At 37.9% G+C, this 24,231-nt stretch overlaps 1 protein-coding gene across 1 annotated transcript in view; it reads left to right on the top strand.

The window, feature by feature from the left end:
• Positions 1 to 24,231, top strand: part of SEMA5A (semaphorin 5A) — a 227,816-nt gene that overhangs the window by 149,318 nt on the left and 54,267 nt on the right. The window contains exons 13-14 of the mRNA XM_074146236.1: positions 169 to 312; positions 7,817 to 7,964. Coding sequence (XP_074002337.1) covers positions 169 to 312; positions 7,817 to 7,964 — 292 coding nt within the window. The remainder of the gene's footprint in view (positions 1 to 168; positions 313 to 7,816; positions 7,965 to 24,231) is intronic.

Below are 24,231 nucleotides of genomic sequence, written 5' to 3'. Positions count from 1 at the left end.
ATCAGAGCACCTTTATTTTAGTCCAATATTCTTTAAGAAATGGAACACGATGCAGAATTAATGACTTCTTCAGATATATTAATGGGCCAGGTTCTGCTGTCAGTCACACCTAATCAGCCATTCGCTATGTATAACAGATGACAGAGCCTGAGCTTTTTGTTCTACCAGAAATGGGGGCTGGACACCATGGACTTCTTGGTCACCTTGTAGTACCACTTGTGGAATAGGCTTTCAAGTTCGTCAGCGTTCCTGCAGCAATCCAACCCCTCGACATGGAGGACGCGTCTGTGTGGGACAGAATCGTGAGGAGAGGTGAGCTATCTTTTTTCTTCCATCTGTTTTAATTTCTTCTGCTCAGCTGTATTCCACAGGACATTTTCTCTTTTATCTGCCTTGTTTTTCTCTTGCCTTTCCTTTCACTCTCTCTTTAACTCTACTGCTGCACAATAGCAGGATTCCCATTAGCAAGGCTATGGGTCTGCAGCAGTTCTTTCATCTTTCACTTAGCTGCTTCCCTCCCGAGCCAGCTGAGAGCTCCTGGTAGTGCCAGAGAATTGTGCTGAAGCAATGTGCTGCTGTCCCTTGAGACCCTGAAAATTGATTCTCTTTTAAAATTGATTGCAGCGTGTTTGAATTGTAGCTTGCCCAGCCTCAAGACCCGAAATTCAGAGCAAAATATAGAAAGGTCACAGCACTATGTTACTGATGTTGTCAGTTCATTTTTTCTGTCTTAAATGAATTAAGCATCTGTATAACATGAAAGGAAGTTTCAAGGGGTTTGTTTTATATTCAATAAATATAATACAACTTGAAATCAAATATTTTTAGTAAGGTTTCAGGGTGTTCTTTTTTAAAATTGTTTGTATATAAACTAAACCCTGAGCAGATCAAATCAACTCAGATTTTGATTTCACCATCTACCTCTTTGGAACCAGTCTAGGTATTTTTTCCCTAGCGCTCTAACATAAAGTTCAGGGCCCTGATTCCATTTTACATGCACCCTAATGTCTCTAATTTGTAATTTATGTGTTAGGAATTTTAACAGGAATTAAATATTTCTTCAAATCAAACTGGAAGATATTCATACAGCCTGCAACTGTTAGGTGCATTATATTGTTTCCCGAGGCATGCCAAAGAGCTAGATAGCTTCTTGATGTAAGAATCTGGAGTACTGTAGTCATCTGTTCCAAGAGATGTATGTGGATATCTTTCCTCTCATTATACACTGGCAGCTTAGTTCAGTAATTCTGTATGGATGATTCAGTGTCCTATATTGCTGTTGGATTAAATCAAGATTCAGTAACCTTTAAGATGAGTTTCAGTGAGGGATTTAATTAAACACCAACTCTGGTATTTGTTCAGATGAAAAGATTCCATTGAAGGAAAATTGCATCACACACTTATGTATTAACAGATCATCAAGGACCTGGTCTTTCTAACTTTAAATGTAAAGTATCAGTATCACAGAACGTGTGAACACTTCTTGCTGTTACAGAGCCATGAATATTTACCATTGCATCGCATTTTTTTATTTTCTAAATTGCTTTCTGAAAATCGGTTGACCAACCAAAAAGCCATCACCACCAACTATGGATTATATCTGCCATTACATAGCTCTGTCCCAGCATGAGTAACAGTTATTGATTTTCTTGAACTGAGAGGTCAGTCCAGGGCAGGATATAATAAAACTGAATATAGAAGAGAAGAGTTTAGTTTGGATAGACTTTTTGGTGGTGGACTAAGAAGGTTAGTAGTCGTTCGTCTTAAATATGACATGGAATAAAGGTCCAATAAGGAGTTTCAGAGAAATAAAGAAAAACATGAGAAATACTTCCATAATTATAGGAGAAAATGTCCAGTATTAAGATAATGGGTGCACAAAAAAAAGCAGTTACAAAATGGAAGGTGATACATAAAAATGAATCGAAATAACAGGCAGCCTACAAGGATTGAATTTTGGTATGTAACAGTGCTGATGGAACAGCAGGCTTATGTTTCTTTGCTTTTGTAGCCTGCAGGTTACTTGTCCTTTCCCTCTCCGTCCAGTTCAGCAGCAATCTGGGATGTACATGCCTGTGAGTTTACTGCAGGATGTCTTTTATTCTCGTAGTTTGTCTGTTACTGTTTCCTGTCTCCTTGAAGCCGCCTTCACTCTCACGGGCCCTGCACCTTCCTCTCACTCACGAGCTTGCTCACAGCTGACCTTCCTGCCTCTCCCCTGGTTTTAAGTTATCCCTGATGTGTGTTGATAGTTTTAAAGGTTGTGGGTTTTTTTAAAGGACTTTTAAAATTTCTTTCCGTAAGGTGTGTGGTATGTTGGGAAGTTTTGTCGTATGATTTGTAAAGCAGATAGAGGAATGAGGCATCACTTATTTGCCAGGATTTTTGTCAGTGTCAGGCCAAATATTTGGATAAATCTTTTCAGATTAAAAAGCAGAGAATCCTGGAAAACTTGCCAGCCAGGGCCCGTCCCACCACCTCCAGTAGGGGAGCAGGGCAAGCCTGGAGATTGTTCCCAGATCCAACCAAGAGTCTAAGATAATAGGTGGTATCATGGCGATGAGGCAGGTCTGAGGTCCAGCTTGGAAGCCAAGCCACAGGCCAAGGCTAGTATCAGGTTAAGTGGTCAGCAGGCAGGTCTTTAGCAACAGAGCCAAGGCCAGAAGCCAGTTCACATGTTGAGGTCTAGACCAAGGGGCTCCATGGTGGCCCAGGAACAAGGTCTCCAGCACTTCTCCAACAGCACAGCTCAGGCAAGGGTTGAAGGTCCCTGGCAGAGCTTAAATAGAGTTCCTGGGCCCATGGGTATGCGTAGAGGTCCTAGGTGAGGCTGGTTGGGGCCATTAGGGCTTTATTAGTATTCTCAGGGCTCTGACAGCTTGTAGAGAGTTCTGAGCTATGTGGGCAATGGAGTTCCAGTATTTACAGTAGTCCTAATTCACTGCTTCACTGCAGTACCACTGGAGATACATCTGCACCAAATGGAAACAGTTCCTTTGAGAATTGGGCCCAGTACATTTAGGCAGACTGAGTAAGTATTCCACATGCAGTAACTCCTAAGAAATGTTTACTTTGGTTTTGTATCCAGAGGATCAATAAGCAGATTTTCTCATTTGAATTAATTGATGTTTATAAATGGCCTAACATTTTACTTTCTTAATGGCCCAGCTTATATGTAAAATTAATATATGTGTAGTCTTAGTAAAAATTAGAATTAGTTGGTTTACACATTGTGTGCATTCATCTTTATAAAAGTGCATGTTCAGGGGCATAAACACGGGATTCAATTTCCACAGTCAACATTGTGCCAAACTTTGAAACAGATTTTCAACAGTGATTTCAGTAGTCCAGTGTGTAACTCCATAGAAAGCAAACATAGAAAAGGCAGCATATAGCTGAGGTAAACTCACCTACATATGTGATTGCATATTCAGTTTGAGAGTACTTGTTCGTGTGGTAAGAGCTAAATGTTTGTCTAGGCTATGTTTTACCTCATGAAAGCCATGATCTTATCATGCCTAATGTATCAGACAGCTCTGTGCTTGCTGGTCATTCCCTTGAAATCAATGGCAATATTTACCAATTTAAAGTATTGCAGATAAGTTAAGCTGTTTCATGCTCTGCTGCTGAAGGGGTGTGGAGGGTAGAAAACAGTTGAGAGATAGCAGCAAAGACTCATATTTCAAAGCCAATTTGTCTTGTAGAAACAGGTCAAAAGTGCAGCTGATGTCCGTTTAGTTAGTATAGTTATCTTTTATTACATAGGAAAAAAAAAAGAAAAAAAGCATGGCAAATCAGAAGTAGGAAAATAAATTGGCTGCAGATGAGGAGTAAGCATTTGAAAGCCCTGGAAATTTTGGGGTGTATTAGAAGATTAGAAGCAGTATATATTGTCACCTTTTTTTCTATACAGCCCTCAGCAGATATTCAGACATTTTGGGGCTTGTTTCCATGAGAAGGAGGAACAGCTGAAAGTCAAGTGCCTGCTGTGTGTTGCACTGCTTGTTTCTGAGCAGCGTGAACAAGCACGGTCCCCTTCATCAGAGCAGATCAAACACCAGGAGGCTTTGGTCTTCCTTGCGCTCCCGCGGCTGCCCTGCCTGCCCGAAGTGTTTGTTCCCGTGCTCCTCGCTTTCTCTGCTCCCTCCTCTTCTCCCGAAGTAGCTCCCAGGAGCACATGCCCTGGCCCCCACCACTTTCCACAGTCTCCTGGGTTGGGGGTTTCTGTCAATTCAGCAATATCAGTCCAGTAAGGCATGTGTGTGCATCATGTGTCTGCCTTCAATTAAAGGAGTCCAGCGTTCCCATCAACCTCGGTATAGTCTGTGTTTCCCAGTAAGTCACCAACTGGTAATCATGAGTACACACCACATAACAGTATATTACATTGGAATAAGCTGACAGTGATGAAGGTTAGTTTGTTTTTCTTAAATACATGCTATTATAATAGAGTTCAAAATTAAGAACTATGTATTTAATTTAAATAGTATCTCTCTGTGGAATAAAAAAGACACATTTATAACTGTCATGCAGTTAGCCTGTGGTACTCAGTGCTGCATGGCAACACTAAAATAAATTGATGTTTTACTAAAGGATGAGATCTTCATAGGAACAAGAATAGTAATTCCAGTTGTACTGGAATTGCCTGGAGTAAAATTTTAAAAAATTACGGTAGGAACTAGTGGTTGTGGACACAACTGGACAGAGGATATTCTCCCCCCCAGTATGACAATTCCTTTATTGGGGCATTTGAACTTGGATTCACAGCAAGAGGGAATGCCAAGGGTCACTGTACAAAATCCACATTTCTCTAGGCTGTTCTCCCTTCTGACCTCATTGCAGTTAGATTAGGGGAGAGGGCAGTGGTTTCACAGATTCGAGTTTCTTGCATTGCATGTTTTGTTGAATTACTGTAAAATGTTAGCCCTGTGGGTCCTGAGAACAAAATTAAGAGGGGAAGAAAGAGCAAAAGGGAAAAAGGGTTATTGAGTGACTTGAAATGCAGCCAAGAAGAGATATAATGAAACTTGGCTCAAAGCCCTGTCCTGTAGCAGAGCTCTCAAAGATCAATTGCAGGGATGTCTCTAGCTGTGAAAACATACCTGATGTTTTCAGAGGCTGACTGGCTGAAATGAAAATAAAATTCTACTTGTATGCTCTGTTGTGTTGGTCCTCTCCTCTCCTCTCCTCTCCTCTCCTCTCCTCTCCTCTCCTCTCCTCTCCTCTCCTCTCCTCTCCTCTCCTCTCCTCTCCTCTCCTCTCCTCTCCTCTCCTCTCCTCTCCTCTCCTCTCCTCTCCTCTCCTCTCCTCTCCTCTCCTCTCCTCTCCTCTCCTCTCCTCTCCTCTCCTCTCCTCTCCTCTCCTCTCCTCCCCTCCCCTCCCCTCCCCTCCCCTCCCCTCCCCTCCCCTCCCCTCCCCTCCCCTCCCCTCCCCTCCCCTCGAAATTTAGTCAATAAAGGCTGTGGAGAACAGAGTGATATTTTTCCTTCTACTGTATATTCCTGTTTGATCAAATTAGTCATTCTAGCCTCCCTAGCTTGTATTGACAAAATTCCCACTGACTGTAATGAGAGCTAAGATGTCTGTCTCCCATGCAGCCTTTATAGTCAATAGGGAGAAATCAGTATATTAAGGGCTGTATTTGTATGACCTACATTAGACATTTGCTTTAGGGTGACATAAACCATATTTTTAAAAGGGCTGTTTTTTACTATGAAACTGTTGCTCAAGTTCAGATGACTACTTCATTTATAGACAGCTACACTGTGCATGCCTATATTTTAAGGTGAGATGAATCCCACCCTTAATTTTACTTTTTGCATGCCTGAATGTTGGTAATTGCCAACTTCATGGCAGACTTGCTTTATCCTATGTGTGTGTCCCAAATTAGCTTAGCACGTCTCCGTTAAGAACTAATGAAATTATGCAAAAAATGTACTCAATTGACTAAATAAATTATAATATTGCATCTATGTTTCATTTGGTACATGTTCTCAATAAATGATCACAGAGACAAACTATTGCAAAAATTCACATAAATGACTGCATGTGACAAAGAATGTGTGCAGCTGTTGGAGTTTTGGGGGAAGAATATCCAAGCGCAGAACATTCCGCTGCAACTTTAGTGATAGCATAATGTGAACTGTGAATTGCAGATATTGAACATGGAGGAGGAAAAAAAGGTAGTTTATGTATAAGCTACTGTTGAAAAACATTTACTCAAATCATGCACTGAAGAATTCTGAGACAGCAGATTCATAAATATTGAGGGTTTGGTTTTTTTTTTTTCCTCTGTTTACTGGTAAACAGCAGATGAGGTCAATACAAGCCGTTAATACTTTCCTTAACTACACAGAAACTCAAAACTAAATGTCACTCCACTATTTACTGCATTCCCAACCTTTTAAATTTCGATGGAGCTGCTCTTAGCTAGGGACAAATTCTGAATCATAGGCTCCAGCACATATGATACACCTACTCTTGTTTATAACGTACACAAACAACTTTTTTTTTTTTTTTTCCCATGGAATTCTGAACATGCAGATTCCTTGGTAATGAAGAATTAGAGCTTGAGGATCTTGGCGGCTTTCTGATAAAAAAAAAAAGTTATGGTTGTTCATGTTGAAAATGATGACAGTTTATAATGTCATTTCTCTTTTCATAGAAAATGAATTTCTGAAGTATTAGAGTCAGTTTTTGTTGCAGCAGAGTGCAAAGTGCTAGAAGCTTGTTAGAAGGGCAAGGATTTTGGATGGCTGGTGTAAAATATGAGGAAATATTGTATCTGATTAGTTTGTTCAGGACAGTCATTAGTTGGAACAAAAGCCACCCAGCCACATCCATAAAATATTAGAGCACTCCTTCAGGGCCATCTGTTTTCTGAATATGTTGTGCTTTGCTTTATCTGAAATAACCACTTGGTCTCTTTAAGAGCCCCAGACATGTTTGCTGGTGGCCCAAATCCTTTGGACCTGTGTAGAGGGTCCTTACTAAGCATCATGTGTTACAGCTAGAGTTATTGGATGGCACACTCAAAAAATCAGGAATCTTAGGGGTTTTTGCCAAAAATGAAAAAAAATTCACTAAAATTTGGGACCCTCACACATATCTGAATGTCTTGTTACAATAATGACAGCTCAGTGGTAAAATATCCCTGCTTCCCTCAAGAACCTAGTAGGCCTCTGAATCAGTTTGCGGCCCATTGGGAAATCCTTCAAAGATTATAATAGCTAAAGACACCATTTAAAAGATAAAGTAATAACATTATGAAAACAGTACAGTTCCTTATGCCTAGAATCAATGCTTTAGCTTTTATTTTACCCATAAAAGTGGAGAAACTGTGGAAAGCAAAAAGCAAGTTTAGCTCTCTGAAGAGGAGAGAGATTCATCCTAGTCAGTGCTTTGCTGGAGACTGATAAAAGACTGCCTGCATAAATGGTTGCCTTCCATTTGGTTGACTCACTTCTGCCCCAGATGTAGAGCCCCAACTGTTTTTAATAAAGCCATTGTCTTGTCAACCTTGCTTACGTGCTCTCAGTACAATAGTGTGGTTGCACTGCATGGATTGTATAAAGGCACAGAATAAAGCAAACAAATGCTTTGCCCATGCAATTATGGCCTAAAAAAACCCTCAAATGTTTAAACACTGTGCAGTGTGACAACTGTTAGTTCAGTGCTTTGTGAATAGAGAGGGGCCTTTTGTATATACTTCTCTGTACAAACATCTATCTGAATAACGCAAATGAGGGAATTTTGGGGGAGGTGTTGTCTTGGTACTAAATGGATTCTTTGCCTCCTTGTTTGCCTCTTCTCACAGGTACTGCAATGAGCATTTGTTGTGCCCCCCTCATGTGTTTTGGACAGGCTGGGGCCCATGGGAGCGCTGCACTGCTCAATGCGGAGGGGGGATCCAAGCACGGCGTAGGACATGTGAAAATGGTCCTGACTGTCCTGGCTGTAGCGTTGTAAGTAATTCTCAGCTTTCCCTTTGGCAAGTATCCATGGTCATATGACATGGATGTCCCTGTGTCCATAGGGCATCTGTATATGTCTGTATGCTTTACCCCTAATATGAGTCACCAAAGTGTGTTTCTGTGTTGCTTGTGTGTGCTGAAATTCACACAGTTTATCAGTCAGAAATACATATAATTCAGCTTTTTCATGATATCATCTAGAATATGAGCTTCCTGAGGCAAGGTTGGTGCAGATGAGGATGTGTCCTTGGCGGGTTTATGGTGCTTTTTATTTCACTAGACTACATAGGAACTCTTGCTATGAGATCAGGACTCCAGTGTATCAGGTCCTGTACAGCACAGAAGAAGATAAGTTTAAAATCTAAATACATAAGGAGCCAATAAGTGAATACATATAGCCACCAGGAAGTGCTGAAGTAAGCTTGAATAGCAATAGTGATCTTAGCATGGCAGCAGCCTCATGGTTGTCAGGCTTTGAACCTACAGTGGGAGAATTTGAATGAATAAAAGTGCTTTATAGATACACAATTTATGAAGAGAAACATATGAAAAAGTATATAAGAGCTTTTTCTCATATCTGAACAAATATAGGTGGTAGGTTTCATGTGCTGGGAACATCAAAATGGGACATTGCTTTCTTGAAGGTGAATGAGATGATGCATAGTAGTATATGCGTGAAAGAGAGAAACGTAGCAGAGACATGTAGAGAGCAGGGTGATGTGTTCACTGCAGTACACTGGGAAGATAACCTTGGTGTGAGTATTCCTGAATGGATAACACTGTCAAAGCCAGAGGAAAGATATTGTTGCAGGACAACAAGAAGCTGAAGCAAAGTCTTAGCAAGTGTAGGTGAATATCAGATGAACCTTGGGGTGCTGTGTCATGGTAATTTGAATTCTAGTGGTGGATTGTATTATGTAGAAAGCATAACCTGAGTGAAAATTTCAAGTGGCCAAAACTGCAGAAGACAGATTCTGCTGGTGAATGGCAGATGGTAATGTTAATATCCCCAGTGACAAAGAATGAACACAACTCAAGGAAAAATGAGAGTGGTTTTAGCCATGTTGTGCTTAATGGCCAGGCCTGATTTTGCGCACTAAGAAATGTGTAGTCAATTTTCTTCCAGAATATTAAAGAGATAGAAGAAAAATACATTATTTTTCCTATATTAAACCGATTTTTACATGCCTTCATTTCATAAAGTAAGCTTAATTCTGAAGTTTGTCATCTATTTATTAGACTGGCAGTAATTCAATACTAAAGAAAGGACCATTTATTACCTTTTTCTAATTTTAAGGTTCTGTACATTTCCCCAGGATTTGTTCTCTTTTTAACATTTATCCTAGTGGTAGAATTGCATTTTCAGTAGATTGAAAACATTTAACACGTTTGTTCTTGTCTTTCAGTTGAACTTTCAGAAGTAGCATGATAACTTAGTATTATACCAAGCTTTCCAAAATATTTGTCTCCCCCGATGTACACATAAAAGCAGACTTATGGTCTACATCTGTTGTTAAACCTTCCTGACTAACATAGAAAAGAGCACAGTCTAAAGGTTTTCTGTCTCAGTGATCCCTGTTTATCCCATACTAATGTCTGTAACAGAAAGCAGTATTTTGTTTTGCATAGAATCTGAATGAAAGGTGTGTAGTTCTAATTTTCTTGGGAAGCTCCATGAGGAAAGTAGGAAAACCTTCAGTGTAAAAATTTAATTATAACTGGTTCGAGATTAATGTTACTGGGTTTTGTAATTTATTGTCAGTCTTAGCACGTTGTCTCTGCTGTGTCACAGAACAGTTACCAGTTCAGCTATAGAAATGTTTTGGGGTTTTTTAAATTAATTAGAAAATTATTGCATTATTTACCTTCAGTGAAGATGAACTCTGGGAAACTTTCACAATGTTTGAATGGCATGAGTTGCCATAGGTCTTCTGCAGCTGTATAGTTCAGGGTCTGTGGTCTGTAAAGTCAAAATTTGCATTTGTAAAAAGTGGGAAAGAAAAATATGTAGATAGAGGACTGGAGAACATATCATTTAAGATGATAATAACTATGTTAGGCTTCATTTCATCTTGAAAGGAATTTTTTGATGCAACAGAAGTGTAGGGTGGACCAAGTTCTCTCTTGGGACCCCTTTCACTGTGCCTATTCTTTGTTTTTAGAATCGTTTTTCAATGGGAGGTCGAGAGAGAAAAACAAAAACTGTTTTTATAAGGCTTAAGAAAGGAAGTCTTACAGCTTGTTTGCCAGCAGTATCAGGGGACCAGATTTTATGTCGTAGGAGCACTAATCTCTTCTGTTTTCCAATCTGCAACCAGGCTGTGAGACTGCAGTATAGCCAACCTTAATCTATTTAGCTGTTCTCATTTTGCAGCTTTTACAGCATTCGTGGCTGGTGTCTGTGTCCATCTAATGATTTATACCACATAATTTTTACTGAGCGCTTCTCCTTCCTTTTAGTTTGGTTTTATTGTTCTTAGTCTGTAATATCACAGCAGGCAGCTACTGCCAGTTCTGCTTTTTGCATGTTTCTCTTCAATTGGTTCCTTGGCTTTATCTGTCTTACAGCAGAAATCAACCAAGACAGTTGAATATTTTTTATCAGGACTCAGTAGAGAGTTCCCTGCAATTATTGCAAACTTAGCATCTTATAAAATAATAACGCTAATAATAATAATAATAAATCTTTTGAGGCATATGAATATTGCAAAAAGAGAAAAACATGATGATATTTTAAAGATGCGTATCTGGCTGAAGTGCACTCAATACATGAAAATAGATGGCCAGAGACTTAGGACTGAAAGCATTTATACTGAATATAGAAAACCATAAATCGGTAGGATATAAGAGAATTAGACCACAGAGACTCCTAAAGGTCAAAAAGATGAAGCTTGAAGTGAAAATCTGGAGCCATAAGGACCTATCAAGGTCTTATGTTAATCAAAGTTAGTAAAGAGTGCTTGAAATTGTCTAATAAGAGATAGGACCATCACAGTCAATTTTAAGAGCAGATAAAATCTGGTAAGAGGAAGCTTAAGTGGATCACAAAACAGGTATTACTCTCATGTATTCAGGTGATACGTTTGCTAGAGAAGGAACTGTGGAATTCTGTGGACTGTGTTAATATGACTCAGAGGACAAATATCTTCAGCTTTTACAGCATACTCAGATAAGTTGTACATTTGCTTCAGAAAATGCTTCTTTTCCCCTGAGAAGCATAATCTCAGTTGAATTTGCATCAGGAGAGTAATAAAAAGTAACTTTTTTTAAGAATTATTGCTAGAATAAGAAATCCAGTTTGAGGCTCAAGTTGAGTGATATACTTTACGTATATTTGTGTTCTCATTTCAGTCATGCTAACATGCATTAATTTTAGTTTTTGTAATGGGAAATGGGTGAAGTGTCTATATTTTCCATATGCCAAAACAAAGCATGTTGGGTTTTGCTGTGGAATAAAAAAAAAAGGAGGAATTTTGTTTGTTTCTTAGAAATAATTGCTACTGTTGCATTAATATTTTTTATTATTATTATTTCAATGTTCTGGAAGTGTACTGAACACAAAACTTTGGGAAGAAAAACTGTATGCTAAAGTTTCTGTTATGACACAAGATGAAAAAAAAATGTCTTGAAAAAACAAATGTCAGATATGTTTGCTTTCATTAAGTTTTTAAAGGGAATTTGAAGATGGAAGATTTTCAGAAGTACTTTGTCCATCAGAAAGGACAGAGTCTGCCTTTAAAATACTTGCCATCTCACAAAACAAACTCCAAATCCCTAGGCTAGAGAAAAGGGACCAGAAAAGATTGTTATTATGTTTTTTTATGATTCTTTCTAAAGTTTCCATTTGACTTATTTGAGTTAAAGAAAAATAAAATAATACATCATCTATTGCAAAACCAGAAAACAATTTCTCACAAGCATGAAGTACAAAAATAGTACTTTTTATATGACATTTGCCTACTTCATGCTTATTTTCTTTTCCAATCCTTTTTTTCTGTCTATAATGTAAACTCTGTTGAGTATTAGCTGGTTTTTGTATGTTTTAAAAGTTTTGCAAAGTAGAGCCTGTCTTCTTTTGATGCTGCATATGCTATTGCTATTATAAGCAATGCCAAGTAATTAAAGAGGGTAAAACAAAACAAAACAAAAAATCAAAATCACAAGAAATACTAACATATTAATTAATGGTACATGTGGTGCTTAGCTTTGTCAGTGAAGTAAGTTATCAACTTGGCATTCATAGTCAAGGTAAATGTGAATATAAACTGATTGAACTGATGTGCATATATATCCAAATGTGAGGTGTTTAAGGTAGTCTTTAGCTACATATCCAGTGATCATTTTGCTGTTTGATTTATTTAATTTCAAAATAGAGACTAAACTGCAAGTTTGCTTTCTTGCTTAAAACAGAGCAGTGTGAAGCATCCATTTTTTTGAGAAGCATGTAACTTTAAAAATAATTTAAAGCTAAGAAATAAATCTTCAGCTGCTGGAAAACTGCCACTAATCCACTTCAAGCAATTCAGTTCAACCTGTGGCAATTGACACTGACTGCAGTCCTGTTCTGAGGTTCGTACAGCAAGCTCTTTCAGAGACTTCCAAGTCATGTACAATAACCTCTTTTGTGGACCAATGACAGTTGACTTAAAATCTCTTTCAAATCTGGTTAGAAGGGTTCTCCAAAGTGAATATTCTCACTTCCAAGAACTTTGCCTTGAACATATGTGTACCTGTGACACAAATGATGTGCGTTTCATTCAGTTGAAATCATACTTAAAAAAACATAGGAAACAAATTTTACTGTAACTATGCACAAGCCTTCTCAGAGCTTTGGACGTAGGGAACAGCCAATGTGTCTGGTGACAGCCGAATGCCTTCATCCAGTTAGGGAGTTGAATTGATCAGAGATAGGAGACCCAGTTTGCTATGTCCAGAATTTGCCACACTGTTTCCTAAACCACCAGGTTCACCAGGGCGTATGCTATCACAGCTATTGCTATTTTTTGCAGTTTTCAGCAGCTCCCATGCTGTAGCTGTAGTCTTTGTTATTGTTACTTAGATGTAATACCTTACACCTGGGTATATGAGACTCGGTGTTTGATCATTACTGTATCTGTTAACCATAGGAAGCAGAAGTATCTGTTAACCACAGAAAGCAGAAGTATCTGAAACCTCCATTCTGCTCCCAACAAGTGTAACATTGGGCTCAAGGGCTCAACTTTATGAGACATGAATTTCTACTTCACTTTGACACGGCTGTTTTTTGAATATGAATGGAAAAGGAGAAAGATATTTAGGAAGAAAGGACATCGGATGCTGAGGTTTTTTGTTGCAGTAATTTTAGAATGAAGTAATGAGTGATACTGAAGCTGGAGGTTGTTTCCTCGGCACTCATGCTTCATCCAGCCTGAGACTTTTTCATTGCTGTGAACCTAGAACGTTCCGTTATCGCTGGAAAGTAACCCGTAACTTTGTCATTGTACACTACAAATTAAAACAAGAAGTAGATGGCATGGGTTTAGCTCAGTTTCATCAAGTAATAAGGTTTACGGGATAATACTGTAGTGTGTCAGGTATTCTTACCCTTCTGCCCATAAACAAGGAACCCAGTCCTCCATTACAACTGTGTTTGATTCGAGGGCAGTCTTAGATGACAACATGGAATTGCAACAAGTTGAATGAAAAACAGTGGCCCAATGGAGGATAAAAACCTAAATTAGTTCCCACCTTGAAAGAGAGTTGCAGCTCAGTCTGCTATTTGATCCAAGTGGCATCAGGTGCTAGCCAATAAGTGTATGTGTTAGCACACATGTAGCTTGTGACTAGCCACTGCAAATCTTTTAATTTTTAGCAGTAAGACTGCTAAGTCCTACTGGCAGGAGATATGGGAAGGGGAAATGAGAGAAGGAAAAAATTAAAAGACTTGGAACATGAACTTATAGGAAATCAGACTTCATCAGTTCCAGTGCTTATGGATCTGTTTTAGTATGTGTAGATCTTTATTTGGTACATACTTTATTTGGTACATAAGTAGTATTTCTATGAGATCAGAACTGACATAAAAAGGGAGAACTATAAAAAAATTACAGAGACATGTCAGCAGGCTCAAGGAATGGGTAATTTTGTTGCAATTGAAATGTATTTTGGGGGAATTTAAGCCAAAAAAAGAGAACAACAGATGTAACATCAAGTGTTTCTACCAATCTATTCCAGGAGGAAGTTTATTCCTATCCTGCATCTAGCAGTCCTGGAAATAGGATAGACCAGATAATCGTCTAATAGCCCATCTAATATATTCTGTACTGTCTCAGAGTCCCGGCTTAGCTCAGTAAGGGTCCTGTCTTCAGTTACAACCAGTCTCAGGTGCCAAAAAGAAGGTAAGGAATAAGATAAAAACTATGTAGACAATTTTGCATATGCAAAATAATCGTGGACCCTAAAAGCACCTGACTAAAACTTAAAATATGACAGTTAGTTGTAATAATTACTACACTACAGAAATGCACCGATGTATAAACGATAAATGTAATAGACTTATATGGACGACTGATTTGCAAGGAAGAAGGAATAACAAAGTAAACTCTCTCCTGGAGTACTGGATCTGTATTTAATATGTTGGTTTGTTTTGGTTTTAGTAAGGGAAAAAAAGATAGCAAGCCTCATATCCAAATTCAAGGAAAAGAGAAAAGTGATGCAGGTAGAGATGGGCTGTTTCACCTGATCTCTGATTATCAAAATGCAGAACAACTTTAGGATAAAAAATAATTCAAATTTAAATTGAAAGTGGAGTGCGATCCCTTAAGTTTTTACCAATATGGACTACTTCACACCTTTCTGGTGTTGTTCTTCATGAAGATAATGGAGGTTTCTGACAATCAAAAGGGAGCAGCTTCAAAGTATATGGTATTAAATTTATTATACAGTGTTACAAAAAAGGGTCATCGTTAAAGTGGCATACTAGCAAGAAGGTGTAGCAGTTAAAAGATGGATAAAGCTAACTGGACATGCCAATGGTTTGTCCTGGAAGGAGAAACATCAGATTATTGGGGAGTTGCTCTAGATTTCCTAAAGGAATGACTTTAAAAAGATCTTACTTATTACGGTTCTTAGTAATTTTTGTAGACAAATTTGTATTATGTTTGCTGGTGACCTGAAGTTGTACAGCATCATCAATACAAAGGTTGATTTGCATTTCATATAGGAGGGCTGAAGTAATAGAAGTGAAATGAGTTGTATCGTAATTGCAAAGTCAAGAACTTAACATAAATTTAACAGAAACTCCTGCTGTCACCTTGAAGCACAGTGAGGAACAAGAGAGAAGAATGACCCTAGTGCGTGAGTTGTTTATGATACTAGCTATAAGCCAGAAAAGTTGTGCAGCAGTGAAAAATGTAGATTCAGTTTTAGTATTTAGGATGTTTCAGTAAGGTATTTCCAGGAGAGACAAAGAGATAGTCTAGGGATTCACATAAACTAATCTCAGAAGGGATGACTGTGACAGTCTGGACTGAAGCTAGTTGAAATCACACTTTTTGTTTCATATATGGCAAGTAATGTGATTTTCCCACCACTTGCCGTTATCTTCAAAGCTGAGCTTATTTTGAAGCTGAATTTATCTGACACCATTGGATCAATGACTGAAGTCATGGAAGCTCATTGTGATTTCATCTACAAATTTTCAAAGTCTCTTCTATTACAAAGATATGGCTTTGTAAGTATGCAGAAACCTTAATTTTATGGTAGGCAGTTCAGTAACAACCTTAAGTCATTGTGCAATTGCAATCAAAATGGGAAAAAAGGGTGCATGAAGCATGGCATTGAAACTGACCTCAGAAACATGAGAGAGCTGTTATATAAAATTGCTCTGTAGCCACGCTTACTGTTCTTAAAGGATATTGCAAGTGGTGGAAGTGAGCTGAACCCTGGAAAATGTCCCAAAGATGGACAAGAGATTGGGATTCTGATAAATCAGAATAGGGTTCTAGTTTTATGAAGGACTAATATATAAATTAATGATAGGTTGAGAGAAAGAACACTGGAATTTCTGTGCACTCTGTATTGAAATATACTGAATTTTAAGGAAATATGAAGCAACTTAAGGGAAATAATTTCTGTCTAGGCCATTGTTAAATGATGTAACTTGTTGCAAGAAATTGTTGAGGCTTAATTCTTAAGAATCAAAAAAACCCTACACAACTAAAATTGTGCAGGATATCAGGAAGAACTGGAATTATAATAGACAAAACATTTTACATTTTAGGCATCATAGTAAATCACTTAAAGTTTCAAATCTTTTTCTAAATAGTAACAATCAGATTGAGAACAGTGCTTTGGGCATTCCACTTGTTGCTGTGCTGTCCTTTGAAAATAACCAGGGACAGCATGTCTGATCTAGAATGGCATTTCCAATGTTTCTCTTTGTGAGTGTTGAATCATCTTACAACAAATTGTCCCTCTGATTTATTTTGTTCCTTTTGGATTTAGCCACCTGTAATTAAAATGCTATAGACAAACATAGTAATTGTGTTTACACATTTTACACCAAAAAGTGTGCTCACATGTAGACCTGATGGTTAACATGAAGTAGAATTTTGTTTCAGTGTTCTTCACTTGTACCTCAGTAAATTGAGGGATGGATGAAGCCTGAAAAGTAATATGCGCTGTTGCCATTATAGCTTCACTACTGCAGCAACTGCTGAAGACTGTGAGATTTATTTGTTAGCTGAGCTAATTAGCAGCAGTCCTTAGCCATCCGAGTGCAATTAAATGGAACTCCATCCAAATTAATGATGTTTATCTGCTGGCTTTTGTTTTCCCTAGTCTCGGAGCATTATAGTAATTTTTGATTTATTAGGCTGTGGTAGAATTTTGCTTTTCATTGAAAATAGTGTCAGGAAGCCTTATTCTTACCCAGGTTATATCAGATTGGGCCATCATTTAAAAAAATTTTTGGAATATTTATTGATGGAATTATTAGAACTACCTGTTTTTTCCTCCTGGGTTGATTCCTGTGATTGTCCCTTCCACAGTCAATTGTTGGCTTAGAAGACTTCTACACTAATACTACAGCTACCAAATAAAAGACATTAAGTTATTTAAAGCCTCTGACATTCATCTTGAACAAACAAGTTCCCAAGCCTTAAAAAAGGCAAACATACATTTTCATTGTGTTTATTTTATTTACAACTTATCTTGTGTCTTCAGGATGTTGTGACTCAGTCTATTGCAGCATTCTGAAATAATAATATTTAGGCCTGAATACTCCAGAAGATGGGATTGTATTCTTCATGTATGAGAATATAAGATCACGCAAACACTGAGCTCTTTTACCAGCATACACAGTGATTTGTCCTTGCAGCTTGAAGGGCAGGATGTAGTTTCACAGTCTCCCTATCAAGACCCCTTAGGGTACTTGAAAGCAGCATCACGCAGCATATTTCATTTCTGCCGGAGACATGCAACTGAAAGTAAAATTGTTAATCCTACAGATTCCAGAACAGAGTTTTTTCTCATTCAACAATACTTGTAACACCATCTGAAACATCAAAAAGGGGAATGAATTTGAAGTCATAAAAATAGGCCCTTCAGTTTACATTATGAAAATCTCCAACTTTGTTACTTAGAACAATTTCTATCACGAGAGATCAGTGAAGCATTTACTACTCTGTGAAGACAAAGGAGTTGATTTACCTTTCATTTGAAATTGGTGAAGCCCCTATACAGACAGAGAGTGGTCCAGAAATAGGTCAGCCCCAAAATGCAGTTCTGGCTTTGCTGTGTCAGAGAGGCTCTAGATGGAGAGAAGCAGCTGTAGACTATACCTTTATTTTTCAGATATCTGATTCGGAGGAAGGACAGACTCGTTTTGATCTCTTTGGGCTTTGAGTCAATCTCCAGAAGGGAAAGTGGAAAGGAAATGGTAGCGTTGACATTCTAACTCTGTTGGCAATTTACTCACATTTAAAGTTAAGAGGAGTTGACCTAGTCCTCAGCTGGTACAAATTGATGAAATCCTTTTGATTCCTTCTAGGATGCATGAGAAAACTTGCAAGTTACAGCTTGACATATTAACCTCCAAACTGTAAACATTTCTGCAGAATAAGGTAGTACTAGTACTCCTAAATGCCTTCACGGTCTCTAGCTCAGGGTACCCTCACTGGCAGCTCTTTGTGCAGTTCATCCTGCTGTGCAGGTGGCTGGGCATTTCTTTACAACATGCCAGCTAGGAGGCTGTGCAAGTATTGAGAGGAAGCAGCATGTGTCAGAGATAGTAGAGAGATAGTCAGAGAAAGGGACTCTAGTCCCTTTCCTTTGTGGACTAGAGAGGAAAAGGAAACTGAAATATCTCCTTAGATACTATGGCATATCTCCTTAGATAGATACTATGGCACTACAACTACTTTGCCAATTACACAGGCTGGATTGCCAGGCGCCAGATCAGATATGAGACTGTTATGTAGCCAACATCTGCACAGAGCTCAACATGGGACTCTTCTGTGTGATTGCTCCAAGCAACCCCATTTTTAGTACATGAAGGTTATTTATGAAGGTAGTAGCTGATTCCAACATTCTTAATAAAAGCCCATTTACGTGTTGGTGCTTGTGAGGACATTGTATACAGCTCAGATCTGCAACATGGGAGCTTGGATGTGTGGCTCTGTCAATTTACTGTTCTGGTAATGTCATACTACTATGGATGTACCTCTTACTGGCAAAAATTTAATTTCCCACAGCCGAGTTTTTTCTGTCCCTATTTTAATCAACAAAAGCTACAAGAAAAATGTGAGAGTTAGTCAATAGACCCACATCCTCAGCATTGCCTGACTTAGCTAAGTCTTTTCACAGCCTTAAATTACATCAGCCAGCAGAAGTCTGGAGAGTGTATCTGACTGTTAGTCTACCGAGCAAACCAAGACTGATAATCGTACTTTAATCTGAAATGAAGTATGTTCACTCTATTCGAAGCATGAAAACAGATCCAGTCAGAAGGTTCAAAAGTTTTCAGGCAGTTGCTCACAAGACTAGAACTGTACTATATGCTTTTGCATAGGAGCACATAACCCTCTTTGTAAATTCACTAAGTTTCCTATTAAAAATAGTTAATTTATGTGTCCTATCCCTATTGAAAAGCTGATCCAGCATCCCCATTCACATATTGAAGCATTTGTGTGAGATAGCTTGGCAGCATGAATATTTTGTTAAAGAGGTTTTAAAATACTTAGAAGTAATATGACTGCACATACTCATCTTCTGAAATGGAGAACTAAAAGGAATATTAGACATATAGTGAAATCTAGTATCAGCAATTTGGGATGAAGTACAAAAATGATCCATTACACAGAATGTGAGAAAAAAAGGATATGATGGATTATAGGAATTAATCCATCAAAAACCTTGCTGGGGCCATATAAATGTAATTTTGAAAAAAGTAAAGAATACGGTTTCCTTTGGTGCCTTTATTTAGGGAAATGTTTTCACTTTTTTTTTTGTTTTCAGAATGATTGGCATTTTGTTGACTGGTCAGCTTTCTAAGTAAAACCGAAGAAGTATAACAGGATGGGATGCCCTAACTATAAAATCAAATCTGACTTTCCATGATAGTCCCAAAACATCAAGAAAAACTAACTTATGTTGCCTTAAATTTCACAGGAAGAATAATATTTATGAGCAGAATTTCCTGTGTTGGGAGAGGCAGGTAGAGTAAAAGGCGGAGAAGAAAGAAAAATTTAAATCACAAGAGTGCATGATATAAAAAAAAAGTATTTGTCTTTGCTAAAGTCACAGAAGGGCTTTGCCTAAAATAGTCAGACAAATAGAGATGAAAATGGACTATTAATCTTTTGCCTTTGACAAGGCAGGCATCCTTTATTATTTAGGGGAGATTTATTGATGAGTTTAGTTCTTAGAACTGCATTCTGCCTGCAGTACCAGCTTGATACAACGTGTGCACTTTCTTATCTATAGACTTACCCTTTCCCTTTCCCCCTGCAGTACCCCTTCAGAGTGTTTTCCTGAAAGTGGATGGCATTTTAGATACTACAGTACTTCCTGTGCTGTTGAATATGTTTAACCACACAGACCATGTTGGACAGCTTCCATTGTGAAAACTAACCATTTATTCCTCTGTTCCATTTCCCATCTTTTAAGCAGTTAATTATCGGTGAAAGGATAATAGCTTTTTTCTTACCTTGTGGCTGCAAGTTTCTTTAAGAGACTTTGAGAGACATTGTGAAATGTGTTCTTGAATTCAAGGTAAACTTTATCAATTTACCTCCTGTAATCACGTTTGTTGACTCTGATAGGTTTGTGGCTTCCTTTTATAAAACACCCGGGTTTATAATTTTGTTCTCTAGTAGATCATATTTGTTCACGTGTCCACTAATTTCATGCTTTGTTATGATTTCCCCTGACTTGCCCAATTCAGATGCCGTGCTCATCGTTTCATAGTTCCCCTGAACTTTCTGAAGCATTTTTGAAAATGGTGTCACATTTACCATCTTCAAGGCCTCAGATAGGAAGGTAATTTTAAGCAAGAAGCTGTGTGCCACTACTATCAGTTTACTTATTTCTGTTTCCATAGTTATATTCTTTGGTGACATTTTTTGTTCATTTTTGTCTGTTTGTTCCATAGTGTCTTCAACTAACACAGCCTGCTGTGCTCTTGCCATTTCTAAATGCCCCTTGTATGCCTTCATAATATATTGGACCTGTAGACTCTGTAGCAATCATTCTGTCCCTGATGTGCTTGAAGAACAATTGAGTTTTAGCTTTTATACCTTTCGAAGTTCCTCCTTGAATTCTTTTCTGGCCTTCCATATTGTATTTTTACATTTAATATGCCAGATTTCATGATTCTTTCTATTCATTTTTCATTGGTACATGACTTTGGCTTTTTGAAGAGTGGCTTCATGCTTTTAATGACCTTCATCTCCCTACTGTTTAGTTCTGCTGATTTTTTTTTGCCCTTCTTCAGATTTTTTGGTTGACAGCAGGCATTTGCTCTCTGCCTCTAATACAGTGCCCATGATGAGCTTCCCTCCTGTAGCGTTCTGCTGGTTCGTGTCCCTGATTCAGGTCCCTCATCAATAGTTGTACTGAACTCAGCTGTCTTTTTTGTTCATTTGTACTGCAGAGAAGAGGTCAGGGAGTAGTCCCTTAAGAGTTTTCCCTTGAGCAGAGTCACCTCTCAAGAGAGCAGAAAGCAGCAAAGAAAATTCTTTTATCTTTCTCTGGAAAAAAATAGTTGGCCAAAATACAGTCGGTTTTGTCATTGTATTCGTATTTCTTAACCTTGGGCACCTACACCAGGAACCTAGTCTGCTTAGTCAAGGGTAAAAGGTGAGTTCCTGCAAGGGCCTTTTTGGAACTACTAAACTGGGCAAGAGCTATGGTACACTTAAAACACCCCAAACACCCCCTCCCCACCACTTGCACCCTTATAAGCTTATGGATCTGATACAAGAAGTCAAGCAAGAGGACTCAGAATCCATGATGTTTGAAAGTCATGGAGCAAATACACCATTTGATTTCTGTAGCTCTTCAAAATCATGTTATACTTCGTATGGAGTCACAAACTGACACACAGTGTGCTTGTAGTTCTTGATGGTTACTGGTAAAATGGGTCCTCATCCAAAAGGCATTGAAGTCAATTTAAAGTCTTCCTTTGATTTCAGAGGCGTCTGGGTCAATCTCAGTCTTTCTGTCATTCTGAGTGCTTTTTAATAAAGATAAGGACTTGCTCATAAATGGATTCCTAACAATCAAATAATTGGTTAACATTGCCATCAGAGAATTTCTTTATGAGTCTGATGGTGGAGACTTTTGTTTGTCGGCTGGTTTAATTACCTTTTTAGGCATCTCTTTCCCTGTACACAGTTGAATGAATATAACCAAGATTTTTTTCACATCCACTTTAATACTGTAAAATTATCACTTAGCAAGATCCAGTAAAATAGATGTCCTGTGAAGCTTTAAAGTTGCCATGTTCTTGTAGTGAAACAAGGCTGTGGGAGTATGAACAGTTCCTGATAAATTCACTTTCCATCTCTGTAAATGCACAAAACCAAGTACTTACTCAATGGAATAAGGAACGTGATTAAAAAAATAAAAAGCTCCAAATCCCACAGCTGGAGCACAGATGCCAACAAACACAACTTTGATGCTTCACAGATGATTTTGAATACAAAGCTGTTCCAATTGATTCCTTCCCTGCATTTTCCTTGGAAAAATTTTAAGTGCTCTGTGGTTTGTTTGTTGGTTTTTTTAAGTGGTGAAGAGCTTATACAAGTTCATAAAGAAAGGCTTTTCGTAAATGAATGCATGCTTATTTGATTCCATCAATTAAAGTTAACAAACCATATGTCCATAAATTCTTAAGTGTACAGTACAAACGTAGCATAGTTTTGGGGGCTTTTCTGGATTTGAGTTTTGAAAGGTAAATGAGGAAGTGGTACAGTTATGCTGTGACAGAAAACTCTTGAAAGTTTAACTCTACAGAGTCTGTACTATGTTAGAAGACCTTTTTTTTAAACCTCATTAAAGGCCACCTCTAAAACTTTCCAATTAAAATATGACAGTGGAGTCCAACTTTCAGTTAGTGTTGAAGTTAGAAGAGGTATGTATCCATATATATAGATATATCTGTGACATATATTGGGTTGTAAATACATATTTCTTAGATCTGTGTATGCTCAGGATGTTCATAATAGTTGAGCATATTGTAAGCTTTTAGTGAGAATCAAGAGTACAGCCATATCGGGAGTGAACAACAGACACCTACGTTCTGGGGAGCAGCTAAACCCAGGTTTTCTGGGTGGCTGCCTGAGGTAAAGGATACTGAAGGAGAAGGCTACATAACTGATTGTAAAATGTTTAAAAGGATCTTTTAGCTTTGATTTGACTGTATCACTCTAATTCATGCTGAGGTCAGTCTCTTCTTTGGAGAATGCACATTCATCTAGGTTTCCTGAAAGCCATTTTGTTGTAGAGGGGTGATTTAGAGAAAGAATGACTTTATTTGTTTCAGTTAGTGACTTAGTTCACAGTATTGTTCTCATTTCTTTTATTTTGAATAGTACCAATCCTTGCATCAGTTTGGGATTATTTCATTCATCAAAAGCAGCAAAGCATGAATGACTTCTATGAATTACTGCCAAGAAAATTTGCATTTCAGTCACCCTGAGTCCTGTAGAGTCCCAACTATAATTGAAAGCATTGCCTAACAGAACTTTGAATCATTATATTGGCAGTATTCCAGGTTACACAGGCAAATTAGACAAAAGACAGCTTTAGGAAACATAAAGGTTTACCTTAAATAGCGTGTTTAATAACAATGCTGTTATTTTCAGATCAGGAACCAAAGAGCAATAACTGTAATGCCTGTTGTACTGGAAGAGCATTTTCCTGACTTTCTGAATTATGATGTCCCCATTTTCTTACCCATAAAACTGTGTCTAGGACATGATGTCATAATTTAAAATAAATAAATAAAATTATGGATTTGCAAAATCAAGCATTCCAGTGCTTGATCTAATGAAAATAACAGAATTAATGTTACCCATGCAAATTTAAAAATACCCTTAACCATACAGTATCCTGTGAGAGGTCCCATTTGAGTCAATGTTTTATCTCTTCCTTCTCCCCATCCCACCCCCTTGAGTTCTTCATCATAATTAATGTTAGGGTGTTGGTAAAATATTTCCCATTATATTTGAAAAATATGTAACTGTTATTACTGCCATAAAGAGTGAACCCCTCTAATTAAAACTGAAAAAAAAAAAATGAAGTTACTGCAAGATGTATGGCATAAGGATGGAGTTAATTCTGGATCAACAGTAAAATTGTATACCTTGATATATAAGAAAAATTCCTTCTTGCACTTGCATTCCTGATGCTAATGGCAAATTTGGATAGCAAGGAGGATAATATGACTGTTAAAAACTGCTTTGAACTAAGTTTTTGCTTAGGGACGTTCTTCAAGTCATTTTTTTCAGGCAGGTGAGGTCAATGGCCGATGTTTCACCTTTGGTAAACCCTTCTGTCCCTGGATAAAACCTTACAAAAAGCCCTAGAGAAAAAAATAAAAAATCTATTAAACATTAGACCAGAGGGACATCATGGTGGCTTACACCTTTCTGCTGCAAGTTTTAAAGTTACTCACAGTTGATGAAAAACTCATATCCTGAGCAATTCAAAATGTTAGATAGTATCAATGTAAGGATCAAGAAACAAATTTCAAAAGCAGTTACTAGAGGAAAGT

The sequence above is a fragment of the Numenius arquata genome, chromosome 4 (genome assembly GCF_964106895.1).
Source record: "Numenius arquata chromosome 4, bNumArq3.hap1.1, whole genome shotgun sequence".
NCBI classification, from domain to species: Eukaryota; Metazoa; Chordata; class Aves; order Charadriiformes; family Scolopacidae; genus Numenius; species Numenius arquata.
The sequence above is the reverse complement of the archived record's forward strand: the minus strand, read 5'-3'. Positions and strand labels throughout refer to the sequence as shown.